Source organism: Hemiscyllium ocellatum, chromosome 2 (genome assembly GCF_020745735.1).
Source record: "Hemiscyllium ocellatum isolate sHemOce1 chromosome 2, sHemOce1.pat.X.cur, whole genome shotgun sequence".
Taxonomy (NCBI): Eukaryota; Metazoa; Chordata; class Chondrichthyes; order Orectolobiformes; family Hemiscylliidae; genus Hemiscyllium; species Hemiscyllium ocellatum.
The window spans coordinates 74180785-74195454 of NC_083402.1; the positions used below are offsets into that span (position 1 = coordinate 74180785).

At 41.4% G+C, this 14670-nt stretch overlaps 1 protein-coding gene across 6 annotated transcripts in view; it reads left to right on the forward strand.

Annotated features, from left to right (window-relative positions):
• sncaip (synuclein, alpha interacting protein) overlaps nt 1–14670 on the forward strand; it is a 107781-nt gene that overhangs the window by 70510 nt on the left and 22601 nt on the right. For all 6 annotated transcript variants that reach the window (XM_060844721.1, XM_060844760.1, XM_060844752.1 and 3 more), the window contains one exon: nt 1752–2626. In XM_060844721.1, coding sequence (XP_060700704.1) covers nt 1752–2626 — 875 coding nt within the window. The remainder of the gene's footprint in view (nt 1–1751; nt 2627–14670) is intronic.

Genomic DNA, 14670 nt, shown 5'->3' on the forward strand with positions numbered 1-14670 from the left:
AGGCTGCCAGAGATGTTGATTTCTACTCAGCAAGTGGTAATCAGACCAGGAACAAGTAGGTGATAGGAAGCGTGAAAGGCATCTACATTATTTGATGTTGGTCCCCCTCCCCAAATTTCAAATAACCCATAAGAGACTGTAAAATTCTTCTTCCCATGTAATATAGAAGTGGTTGAGTGTTCTTCATTTAGAAGCAAGAAAGACCTTTAGTGATTTAGTTATTGTTCATAAATTCAGATTAATAACAATGCAGAAAGGAAGCAAGGAGATGTATTCATTTTATCTGGTTAGGTTTGTTCTGACTGATTAACCACTGACTCTACCTAATTGATTGCATCACACTTATCAAATTGGAAGTCGGTTTTGCACTGACCATAATTCCTCATACATTTACCACGTGAGGAAAGTTTTGAAAATTTCCTTTGAACTATGTGTGTATGATAAGGGAAAGAATAATGGAATAGGAATAGCAAATTCAAAATGTTGCCAACTTTTGAAGGTCTGGATCTGCCTTTGCAAGGAATTGTTTTCATAAACCCTGGACAGGATTTGTCTGCCTCAAGGTCTTTAATGGTTCCTGTCAGTTGAAAACAGCTGGGAAACATCTGGCATCTATTTTTCCATATCACTTGGAAAGAATTTCACATGTAAATAAAACCAATATAAAAGCACAGCCCTAACTCTTGCACACTGGATCTAGAAAAGCACAATGGATTCCCTGTATAAAGTTACTAGGCTGTTTGTAAGCTATAACATTTTTGTATGTTTGGTAAGCTGCAAGTTATTTTCCCATCCCTAAGAAAGTATGCATTGTTTATGAGTCTATAAACAAGTATGTATTTAGACAGTATATTGTTCATAATCTGATAAATGCCTTCCTCAATAGACAAGTAACTATTGATATATTGACTACAGTATTTAAATTTGGCTTTAAGTTGAAAACTGCCAATAAAAGTTTGAGGCTAAGTGCAGAAAGACAATCCATTAATTCTTGAGTCTCTGATACTATATTTTACTCATTAAGCAGATAAAGATGTAAGGTCCAATAGTACTTAAAATAATGATTATTGCTCCCTCATTTATATGGGGAAATCTTTTGAAATATTTTGCTTGTGAAATGCGAAACAGCAAAGCATGCCATTTTTTTTCCTCCAGTCAGGCAATTTGGAGGGCAGTGGTGGGCGATTCACCAAAATCAAATCCCTTGAAACCCAAGGTAAGCTGGCAGACCAGTAGTTCTCGCAGTTGGCATCCCAAAGATCCTTAGACAGCACTTTCTAACCCATGACCACTTCCACCTAGAAGGACAAGGGCAACAGATACGTGGGAACACTACCACCTGTAAGATCCCCTCCAAGATGCTCACCATTCTGACTTGGAAATGTATCACTGATCCTTCACTGTGACTGGGTCAAAATTTGGAATTGCCTCTCTAAGGACATTGTAAGTCTACCCACAGCACATGAACTGCAATTTGAGAATGTAGTTTACATCAACTTCTCAAGGCAACTAAGGGCAGGCAATAATTGCTGGCCAGCCAATGATGGCTGCATCCCATGAGTGGATAAAATAAACATTAAATTCAAATCTTGGTACATCTTGGCAGAATCACAATACACTGAATTATCTTTTTTTTAGTGCTGTTAATGAAAGTGGTTCTTCTATACAGAATGTTTAAGGAGCTTATATTTTTATTCTAAGAACAGTATCTGAACTTTTTATTTTACTAATTATTTTAATTTAATATTAAGTTTCTAGTTCAAATTGGCCTTCGGGAGGTACATCGTCAATTAGCAGTGGAATAAAAACCAAAGGCACGGCAGATGTGTACAGTAAATTCAGACCTGTGAAAAGAGTTTCACCTCTGAAGCACCAACCAGAAAGCCCTGAAAATGATAGAGATACTGAACAGCATAAACTCAAGGGTAACTATCAAAAGCAAGATGTTACTGAAAATCCAAGTGAGCCTGATACCTTCTGTTACAACAATGGACAGTTATTTAAAATCAAAGACACTGGCACCAGCATTTTGCTTGGTGAACTTGAACATTATGATTTGGATATGGATGAAATATTGGATGTGCCTTACATTAAATTAAACCACTTTCCTTCCCAAAGATGTAGTCCTTACACAAAGGTTGCCTCAGAGAAAAGGCCAGGCATGGAAATGAGAGATGATGGCAGCAGGATCTGCTCAGCAGTGAAGCATGAGAACTCACCAACCAACGTAACACAGTTTTGTATTCTGTCACCAGTAAATAGTTTGGAGTTGAGGAGAGCAAAACCAGTTGTCACAAAACCTCACAAGCAAGCAACCGACAGCTTAGATGGCTCTGAATCACCAAATGGCTGTGATGTAATATATAATGCTGAAGCTGAGGAAAAAGATTTGGCTAGCAGAACTTCAGGTTTGTTTGTTAATTCACATGGACACAAGATGAGTGGTACACTGCAAAACTCTCGACCAAAGACATTGTCTCTGCAAACCCCAGCTGACAGCAAACTAGAAGAAGGAAATGCTAATAAAAATGGGATTAGCATGGGAAGACCTGGAGAGACAAGTGAGGAAGCAAAAAATGTCAAAAGTATTTTAAACATAGTCAGAGAAGGACAGATTTCATTGCTGGTAAGTGAACTATTACAATTGTTTGTAAATATTTTAAAAATACATAGTAACAAAAAAAGTAAACTGGTTGGATGCTAAAGTCAAGTTTTTATTTTTTGTTCTGATTTTTTTTAACTCCGTGCCAATTATGGAATTGCCTGTATGCTGAGAGTCCCAGGAATTTTCAACATTGCTCTAGAACAACATTGAAGATGGCTTTTTAGCAATAATCTTAAATTTTTTTGAAAGCTAAACCTACTTCAGAATTTTATGCATAAATGTTGCATCATTATCTGATTTATTACTCCAGCTGAGAAAGCAGCACATTTTTTCGTGGTCAATAAAGCTTTCTAATTGCTATAAAAGTACAGTAAATTGATGTTTGTGTTGTATTGCTGATGTTTTAAATGAACATTGCTCGCCCCAAAAGGGTCAATTTTTTAAGAGCACAATTATTTTCAGGAGGTACCACAAGTTATTAAAATGTGTAACAGCTTCAATTGTGTTATTGAGGATCACTTCCCTACAGTTATTTCCAAATAAGCTGTGAATCTGACTGAATTCATGATGAAAACACTGGGGCCTCTTTCATACTTTGGTATTCACGAGAATTTGTGACGTTACAAGTTTGTACAACAGTGCCATAGCTACTTAACCTTTACCCAAGGTTCTGGCCAGTTCCAGCTTTGCAAGTAAGCAGTTTGCTAATCTGTTTCCAAAGAAACTGCTTTTGAATGACAACACAGTATAAAGCTGAAGTTGGGTAATAACTTGGATTAGGTGTTCTGCCTTATTTTGAATAACTTTTACAATAAATTCTGAGGCTCCCTGTTAATTGCAGGGTTCTGTCATCATCATTTCAAAGTATGTTCTTAACAGTATTATTTAGCTCTTTGGGGTCTGTATGTTTAAAGTTTCAGTAACAATTAAAATGCAATTTCTTGGACTTTGTATGAATACTTTTGGTGTGCCAGTGAATGAGTTCAAGAAATATGGAGTGATAAGTTGGCCATAAGTAAATTGTACCTAATGAAGGTAAAGAAGAAAGTCCTCCTCCCAAGTCTACAAATAAAATATATTGCTCAACATAGTCTGGGATTGCCTCCTTGAGCACAACTTGTAAACCAGATCTGTAAATGCACCATATCTATCAATATTAAGTTTTGTTCAAATTTCCTCAAAACTTTGCTAGAAGCAGTACAGAATCAAATGAAAACACTGAACTTGCATCATAGCATAGACATTCGAGTTTAGTTTTCAACTCCTTTCTCCATCATTCACACACATAGGCAAGCTTTTAATCAGATAAACTTCAGTTTTAATATAGTGTGCGAATGGAAAATAAGGCTATTAAAGAAGGTCTTAAAGGAAGTATACATAAGGTTATACAACTATGGTGAGGCCATTATTATAAAAGGTGGCATATTCAAAATTGGAGACCAATTAAGAATTGAGATTTGGATATATTGTGCCTGTACGAGTAACTCACATAGACTCAAATTTCTACAATTTCCTGGGCATTTTGATTTTGTTTCAATTGTGTATCTATCTTGATGCAAATATACAGGAACTTATCACAAACTGCGGGCTGTCTTTGTAGCATAAATCCAGTGTGCTCGTACTTCAAAGTTCGCTTTTGTTCTGACAGAAAAAAGGTAAAAGTATCTTGTGTGCTAATACTTATGTTCTATTCAATGTCAGAACATTGCGAATATCGTGTTCATGTTAGACTTTCTTTCTAAAATATGTGCAAAAAGCAGTTCAGTTGTTTTGGGGAAATAATACAACAACAACCTGATGAAACCTCCATAAAATTTCACTATATTATCACGATCCAGCTTAGTTCAATAATAGTTTGTAAACTGGGCTCTACTTTTCTTTTATTATTTGTTCATGCAATATGGGAGTCACTGGGTGGGTCAGCATTTATTGCCTATCCAAATAGCCCTTGAACTAAGTGGCTTGCTATCAGAAGATATTTAAAAGTCAACCACATTGCTGTGGGTCTGGAGTGACCAATGGAGTGCCACAAGGATAGCTGCTGGGTCCTCTACTTTGTGTCATTTATATAAATGATTTGGAAGCGAGCATAAGAGGCACAGTTAGTAAGTTTGCAGATGACACCAAAATTGGAGGGGTAGTGGACAGCGAAGAAGATTACCTCAGATTACAACAGGATCTTGACCAGATGGGCCAATGGGCTGAGAAGTGGCAGATGGAGTTTAATTCAAATAAATGCGAGGTGCTGCATTTTGGGAAAGCAAATCTTAGCAGGACTTATACACTTAATGGTAAGGTCCTAGGGAGTGTTAATGAACAAAGAGACCTTGGAGTGTAGGTTCATAGCTCCTTGAAAGTGGAATCGCAGGTAGATAGGATAGGGAAGCAGGCGTTTGGTGTGCTTTCCTTTATTGGTCAGAGTATTGAGTACAGGAGTTGGGAGGTCATGTTGTGGCTGTACAGGACATTGGTTAGGCCACTGTTGGAATATTGCGTGCAATTCTGGTCTTCTTCTTGTCGGAAAGATGTTGTGAAAAGATTTCCAAGGATGTTGCCAGGGTTGGAGGATTTGAGTTATAGGGAGAGGCTGAACAGGCTGGGACTGTTTTCCCTGGAGCGTCGGAGGATGAGGGGTGACCTTATAGAGGTTTACAAAATTATGAGGGGCATGGATAGGGTAAATAGGCAAAGTCTTTTTCCTGGGGTTGGGGAGTCTAGAACTAGAGGGCATAGGTTTAGGGTGAGAGGGGAAAGATATAAATGAGACCTATGGGGCAACATTTTCATGCCGAGGGTGATATGTGTACGGAATGAGCTGCCAGAGGAAGTGGTGGAGGCTGGTACAATTGCAACATTTAAGAGGCATTTGGATGGATGTATGAGTAGGAAGGGGCAGGTGGGACTAGATTGGGTTGGGATATCTGGTCGGCATCGATAGGTTGGACCGAAGGGTCTGTTTCCATGCTGTACAACTCTATGACTCTATGTAGACCAGACCAGGTGAGGACGACAGGTTTCCTTCCTAAGGACATCAGTGAACCAGATCTGTTTTATGACCATCAACAATGTTTACATCGTGGCTATGCTTTATCCTGCTGCTTTTTAAAAATCTGGGTTTTTACTGAATTCCTATTCACAGACACAAGCCCAAGTGCCCAGAACATTAGTCAGGCTCACCAGATTTCTTACCCAGTGACCTTAACAAAATGCCAGTTGCTCCATGACATTTCCTGCATATTTTTCTAAATGTGTATTGTACTAGCATTTACTTCCTTATTGTCAGAAAGTGCTACTACTATGATTCAAAAATTTTTGTTCAGTCACCTGATAAGAAAAAACAAATGGCATGCTGTTCAAATCTACGATCAGATAAATTAAGTTTTCTCACATGCCAGCACCAGTAAATCACCTTTGAATTGTATTTATCCCTTTGTGTCAAAGAATGGGATTTTCGATTCACTCCTAAACTAAAATTAACTAGAGATTGAAAGAATTACTTGAGTTTACATGGAAACTCCATTTAAAACAAAGACTTCTGGCTGAGTCAGGAAGCACCTTTTATATTTTTTCATGATTTATCTTGGTCCCAGAGTGACAGCTTAATATATGCAGCATACAAAATCAGAACAGAAATATACCTTCAAGCTTGCTCCACTATTCAGTAAGATCCTTTTCCTCTTGTTTGTCCTTCTTAAATATCAAATATCCTTGAATATTCAGTTCTCAAATCTAGTCATCATGCAGCCAAGTTTCTGGCAATTAGATCATACTAATGCATCCCTATTTGTGCCTTTAGATCACCTATCTTGTTGTGAATACCATGCATTCAGGTAGTGTGCCCTTTGTCATTTTGACATCATTCCAGTTTTGAAACACATTCAATGCTCAGTTTTGTTTCTCCTGTCTCCACAATGCCTAATTTTATCAAACCTCAGGGAATTATCTTCGAAAGGTATTTTTCTTACTTGTCTGAAACCATTCAACACTTCCTAAACATGCCTATTTAGGTCACTTAACTTGACAAAGAACTGCAATGATGTGTTTAAAAACAATTCAATAAAAGGCCCCTTTTGATTAATGTAGCAAAGTTTAATTGAAATAAATTCTCTGCATGTACTCAAGAGTTAAATTATGCTACAAATTGAACAGAAATGGCATGCCAGCTGAACTCTTTATGCCATGTCAACCTAGAGTTGCAATTTAAGTATTGTGATCTTTTGCCAACCAGTTTCATTTTTTGATATTTCACTTCCAGTTTAGTGACATTTTGTGAAGTATGAATTCTGTCTGAAGCATACATATAGAATGATTATAGCAAGATGTTGATAAGGCACTGACTAATGTCAGACAAAGATATAACAAAGAAAAATGCTCTCTACAATTTGAAAGCCTCACAAGGCTGTACAGATCGTAGCACAATAGATTCAAGACAACAGAGCAAATAGTTTAAAATTGTGGGAACTCAGTGACCTTTCCATTGTCCCTGACTCCTTCATGTGCAGGAAGTGTGTCCAGCTGTAGCTCCTGTCTGATCGCCTGACAGCTCTGGAGCAGCAGCTGGATTCACTTTAGAGCATCCACAAGGCTGAGGGAATAGTGGATAGCAGATTCAGTTAGTTGGTCTCACAGTAGATAAAAATCACTGAGGAAGATAGGGAATGGGTGACAACCAGACAGAGGAAAAGTAGGAAGGCAGTCCCTCCAAACCAGATGTACGCTGTTGGGGGAAAGGCTCACAAAGTGAAGGCGGCAGCAGCCAGGTTCATGCACTGTGGCTAGCACTGCTGCACAGGTGGGCAGGAGAAAGAGTGGCAGAGCTATAGTGATAGGAGATTCCGTTGTAAGAGGAATACATGTGTTTCTGTGGCAAACAAGAGTCCAGGATGGTACAAGTGTCAAGGATATTTCAGAGCTGCTGCAGGCCATTTTGGAGGGGAAGGCTCAACAGCCAGCTGTCGTGGTGCGTATAGGCACCAAAAGTATAAACTTGAAATAGGATGAGGCCCTACAAGCTAAAATTAGGGAGTTGGGAGTTAAAGTAAAAAGTAGGACCTCAAAGGTAGTAATCCTAGGATTGCTACCTGTGCCATGTGCTAGTCAAAGAGTAGGAATGGCAAGATAGCTAAGATGAATATATAACTTAAGGGATGGTGCAAGAGGCAGGGATTCAAATTCCTGGGACATCGGAACTGGTTCTGGTGGAAGTATGACCAGTACAAAGCAAATGGTCAGCATCTGGGCAAAACTGGAACCAAAGTCCTGGGGGGAGTGTTTGCTTGTGCTCTTGTGGAGGGTTTAAACTAATATGACAGGGGTGATGGGAACCAATACAAGAAATCGGAGGGAAGTAATGTGGGGACAGAAACAAAAGGCAGTAATAGGAAAAGTGAAAGTGGAAGGCAAAGACAAAAATCAAAAAGGGCCACATTATATCATAATCCTAAAAGTCACAAAAATGAGCCTGAAGGTTCCATGTCACAATGTAAGGAGCATTTGTAATAAGGTGGATGAATTAACTGTGCGGACAGTTATTAGTGGATATGATGTTGCTGGTTAAGGAGGAAACTAACACAATAGCAAGGAAGGACATCAGTCTGTTCAGTGTGGAATCTGTATGGGTGGAGTTATGGAACACCAAAAGAAAAAAAACGTGAGTGGGAGTTGTGTACAGACCACCAAACAGTAGTTGTGAGGTTGGGGATGGCATCAAACAGGAAAATAGAGATATGGACAATAAGGGTACAGCAGTTATTATGGGTGAATTCAATCTGTCTATTGATTGGACTCACCAAACTGGTAGCAATGTGATGGAGGAAGATTTCCTGGAATATATGAGGAATGTTTCCTCGACGAAGATGTTGAGGAACTATCTGGATAGCAGACCATCCCAGACTGGGCATTGTGTAATGAGAGATAATTAATTAGCAATCTTGTGGTACAGGATCCTTTGGAGAGGAGTGACCATAATGTGATAGAATTCTTTACTAAGATGGAGAATGACACAGTTAAATCTGAGACTAGGATCCTGAACTTAAAGAAAGCTAACTTTGATTGTATGAGTCATGCGTTGGATAAGCTGGCCAAGGTTACTTAAGGGGTTGACGATGGCAGACATTTCAAGAACAAGTGGATGAAGTGCAACAATTTTACATCCCTATCTGGTGGAAGAGTAAAACAAGGAAGGTGGCTCAATTATGGCTAACAAGGCAAATCAGGAATAATGTTATAAGTTAAAGAGGAGGCCTAGACCTTAATCAGACAAAGCAGCAAACCTGAGGCCTGGGATAAATTTAAAATGCAACAGAGGAGAATTAAGGGTTTAGCTTGGAAAAGGAAAATAGAATACAAGAGTAAGCTTGCGGAAAACACAAAAACTGACTGCAAAAGCTTCTATAGATATGTGAAGAGAAAAAGACTAGTGAAGACAAATGTAAGACCCTTACAGTTAAAATCAGGTGAATTCATAATGGACAACAGAGAGATGGAAGATCAGCTGAACAAAGACTTCGGACCTATCTTTACGAAGGAAAACAGAAATAACTTTCAGAAATGCCAGAGGACAAGGGGTCCAGCGTGAAGGAGGAATTGAAGGACCATCGCCAGACCATAACAACACGACAGTTGGAGGAAGAGCGCCTCATCTTCCACCTGGGAACCCTCCAACCACAAGGGATGAACTCAGATTTCTCCAGTTTCCTCATTTCCCCTCCCCCCACCTTGTCTCAGTCGAATCCTTCGAACTCAGCACCGCCTTCCTAACCTGCTATCTTCTTCCTGACCTCTCCGCCCCCACCCCACTCCGGCCTATCACCCTCACCTTGACCTCCTTCCACCTATCACATCTCCATCGCCCCTCCCCCAAGTCCCTCCTCCCTACCTTTTATCTTAGCCTGTTGGACACACTTTCCTCATTCCTGAAGAAGGGCTTATGCCCGAAACGTCGAATTTCCTGTTCCTTGGTTGCTGCCTGACCTGCTGTGCTTTTCCAGCAACACATTTTCAGCTCTGACCTCCAGCATCTGCAGACCTCACTTTCTCCCCGTTTTGAAACTGAAGGAAAGCCTTACTCTTCAGGAAGCGGTATTGGGGAAATTGATGGGATTAAAATCCGAGGAGTCCGGAGGGCCTGATGCTCTACATCCCAGAGTACTTAACAAATTGGCCCTAGAAATAGTGAACACACTTGGTGATCATTTTCCAGCATTCTATAGACTCTGGAAGAATTCCAATGGACTGGAGAGTAGCTAATATAACACCACTTTTTTAAAAAGGAGAGAAAAAACATAGCGAATTGTAGTCTGGTTAGCCTGGCATCAGTGGTGGGGAAAATGTTGGAGTCAATTATTAAGGATGTAATAACTGAGTATTTGGAATGTGGTCACAGGGAGGTGATGGTCTTGTGGTATCTCTGGACTGTTAATTCAGAGACCCAGGTAATGTCCTGGGGACTTGGGTTGGAATCCTGCCATAGCAGATGGTAGAAGTTAAATTCAATAAAAATGTGGGAATAAGAGTCTAATGATGACCATGAATCCATTGTCAATTGTTGGAGAAATGCATATGGTTTACTAATGTCCTTTAGGGAAGGAATCTGCCATCTTTTCCTGATCTGACCTATGTGTGACTCCAGACCCACAGCAATGTGGTTGACTCTTAACTGCCCTCTGGGCAATTAGGGATGGGCAATCAATTCTGGCCTAGCCAGAGACACTTCCATGGAATGACTGTGAATGAATTTTAAAAAGACCAATCCAAGTCAGCATGGATTCACTAAAGGGAAATCGTGCTTGACTTGTCTTCTGGAAATTTTTTGAGGATGTGACCAGTAGAGTGGACAAGGGTGAATCAGTGGATGTTGCGTATCTGGACTTACAAAAGGCTTTTGACAAGGTTCCACACAAGAGATGAGTAAGCAAACTTAAAGCTTGTAGCATCAGAGGTAAGGTATTGATGTGGATAGAGAACTGGTTGACAAACAGGAAACAAAAAGTTGGAATAAATGAGTCCTTTTCAGAGATGCAGGTAGTGATGAGGGAGATACCGCAGGGTTCAGTGCTGGGACCCCAGCTGTTCACAATATATATTACCAATTTGGACGAAGGAATTGAATGCAGTATCTCCAAAATTTGCAGATGACACTAAGCTGCATGGTAGTGTGTGCTGTGAGGAGGATGCTAAAAGGCTGCAGAGTGACTTGGACCCAGGCTGGCAAATACAATTAGAATTCCTACAGTGTGGAAACAGGCCTTTCAGGCCAGCAAGTCCACACTGACCCTCTGAAGACTAATGTACCTAACCTACACATCCCTGAACACTATGGACAATTTAGAATGGTTAATTCATCTAACCTGCACATCTTTGAACTGTGAAAGGAAACCCATGCAGACACAGGGAGAATGTGCAAACTCCTCACAGACAGATACCTGAGGCTGGAATTGAACCTAGGACCCTGGCGTTGTGAGGCAGCACTGAGGCACTGAGCCACCATGCTGCCCCAGCAGCAAATACTTGGCAAATGCAATATAATGTAGACGTATACGAGGCTGTCCACTTCGGTGGCAAAAATAGGAAGGCAGATTATTATCTCAATGGTGGCAGTTTAGGAATAAAAGAGACTCAAAGAGACCTGGATGACATAGTGAAACAGTTGCTGAAGGTTGTCATGCAGGTATAGAAGGTGGTGAGAAAAGCTAATGGCATATTGGCCTTCATGTTGTAGTTATACAGGCTTGGTGAGGCCACACCTTGAGTATTATATGCAGTTTTGGTCTCCTAGTCTGAGGAAGGACATTCTTTGCTATTGAGTGAGTTCAGCGAAGATTCACCAGGCTGATTCCCAGGATGGTAGGATTGACATATGAAGAAAGACTAGATCGACTAGGTTTTTACTCACTGGAATTTAGAAGAATGGGATCTCATAGAAACATAAATTCCTGATAGGACAGGACAGGCAAGTGTGGAAAGAAGGGTCCGATGTTGGAGAAGTCCAGAACTAGAAGTCACGGTCTATTCGATTGGCTGTACTGGTCCTCACCTGTAACAACTTCTGCGAATCTTCCCACTTCCTTCAGACAAAGGGGCAGCCACGGGCACCCACATCAGCCTTAGCTATGCCTGCTTCTTCATCGGATATATGGAAGAATCCATCTTCCATAATTAGACTGGCACCACTCCCCACCTTTTCCTCTGCTACATTGATGGCTGTATCGGCATTACCTTGTGCTCCCACAAGGAGGTTGAACAGGCCATCAACTTCATGAACACCTTTCACCCTGACCTTAAGTTCACCTGGACTATCTTGGACATCTCCCTCCTCTTCCTGGACCTCTCCATCTCCATTCGGTGACTGACTCAACACGGACATCTACTTTAAACCCACCAACTCCCACAGCTACCTGGACTACACCACCTCCTCCATGTCCCCCTCCTGTAAAAACACTATCCCTTACTCCTAATTCCTCTGCTTCTGCCATATCTGCTCCCAGGAGGAGCAATTTGACTCTAGAACATTCCAGATGGCCTCCTCCTTCAAGGACCACAATTTACCCTCTCACGTGATCAACAATGCCTTCCAGCGCATCTCCTCCACTTCCTGCACCACTGCCATTGAACCCCACCTCTCTAATCACAACAAGGATAGAACCGCCTAGTCCTCACCTTCCACCCCACCAGTCTCCAGATACAGCGGATCATCCTCTGCCATTCCCAACACCTACAAATTGAGCCCACCACCAGAGATATATTTCCGTCCCCACCCCCTATCAGCATTCTGCAGAGACTATTCCTTTAGCAACTCCCTTGTTAGGTCCACACCTCCCACTAACCCACCCTCCACTTCCAGCACCTTCCCTTGCCACCTCAAGAGGTGTAAAACATGCACCGACACCTCCCCCCCTTACCTCCATCCAAGGCACCAAAGGATCTTTTCACATCTGCAGAGATTTTTCTGCACATCCAAACACCTCATCTATTGTGACCATTGCTCTCGATGTGGTCTCCTCTACACTGGGGAGACAGGACGCCAGCTTGTGGAACATTTCAAAGAACATCTCTGGGACAACCCCACAGCCCTGTGGCCAACCACTTCAACTCCCCCTTCCACTCGGCCAAAGATATGCAAGTCCTGGGCCGCCTCCACCACCAAATCCTAGCCACTCGACACCTGGAGAAAGATGTCTCATCTTCTGCCTTGGGACTGTCCAACCACACGCTGATTTCACCAGTTTCCTCATCTCCCATCCCCTCACCTCTTCACAGATCTAACACTCCAACTTGGCACCACCCTCTTGAACTGTCCTGCCTGTCCATCTTCCTTCCCACCTACCTGCTCCATCCTCCACTCCGACCTATCATCATCGCCCCCCTCCCTCACCTGCATCTTCCTTTCACCTGCCTAGCTTGCTTCCCCCCAGCTTCGTCCCTACCCTGCTATTTATCTCTCAGCCCCCTTCTCCCCACACATGAAGACTTATGCGAGAAACATCGGTTCTACTGCTGTTCAGATGCTGTCTGACATACTGTGCTTTTCCAGCACCACACTTATCGACTCTGATCCCCAGCACCTGTAGTCCTGACTTTCTCCTGGTCGCAGTCTACCAGACTAAGAATAAGGGATAAGCCGTTCAAGACTGAGATGAGGAAGAATTTCTTCACTGAGAGAGTTGTCAAACTGTGAAATTCTCTACCACAGGCAGCTTTGGGGCAAGTTCATCAGATCTTTTCAAGAGGGAGCTGGACCTGCCCCCTACAGCTAAAGGGATCAAGGGATATAGAGAGAAACTGGATTACTGAAATTGCATGATCAGCTATGATCATATTAAATGATGCTGCAGGCTTTAAAGGCCAATAGACCTAATCCTGCACCTATTTTCTATGTTTCTATTATCATTCGAAAAGCCTAGCATATTAGAGGGACATGAATTAAAGGGTTTGTCATAATCTTTCAATGTTCTGTATGTACAGGGGAAGTACCAGAGAAGTATGGGAGTTGGAGGTCAGGTTGCAACCGTACAGGACATTGATTAGGCCACTTTTGGAATATGGCATGCAATTCTGATCTCCTTCCTATCAGAAGGATGTTGTGAAACTTGAAAGGGTTTAGAAAAGATTTACAAGGATGTTGGAGAATTTGAGGCTGAACAGGCTAGGGTGACCAATTAGAGGTTTCTAAAATCACGAGAGGCATGGATAGGATAAATATTCAAGGTCTTTTCCCTGGGGTTGGGGAGTTCAGAACTAGGGGGCATAGGTTTAGGGTGAGAGGGGAAAGATATAAAAGGGATCTAAGGGGCACTTTTTCACACAGAGGGTAGTGCATGTATGGAGTGAGCTGCCAGAGGAAGTGGTGGAGGCTGGTGCAATTACAGCATTTAAAAGGCATGTGGATGGGTATATGAGTAGGAAGGGTTTAGCAGGATGTGGACCAAGTGCTGGCAAATGGGACTAGATTAGGATAGGATATCTGGTCGGCATGGATGAGTTGGGCCAAAGGATCTGTTTCCATGCTGTACATCTCCATGACTCTAAGATGAATAACAAATGTGACGACAAAGGTTGCAGGAGATTTCTGGTAATCACATGCTGATCAGTTTACCTCAGGCATAGGCAGACGAAAAACATAGACTGTTTTCATTGAAGAGAGCCAGCAGAGATTTATGAAATAGCATTGATGATTAACATAATTACATTTTTTAAGTTACAGAAGGTTACTTAAAGGAATGGAATGGATGTGCTCTGTGTGAATCTTTTTTAAAGAAGGATTTTGTGAAGTCAGGGAGTCATACAGCATAGAAACATTTGGTCAACTATGTCAATGCCAACCAACTAACAAGAAACACACTAATTCTATCGCCTTGCACTTGGTCCATAGCCTACTGTGCCCTGTCATTTTATGTGTTCATTCAGATGTTTCTTGAATATTGTGAGAGTATCTGCCCCCACCACCCACTCAGACAACACGTTCCATAGTTCTACCACCATCTGGGTAGAAATTGTTTTTCTCCAATCTCCTCTCAACCATTTGCTCCTTATCTTAAACTTATTCTCTCTGATATTTAGACATGTCT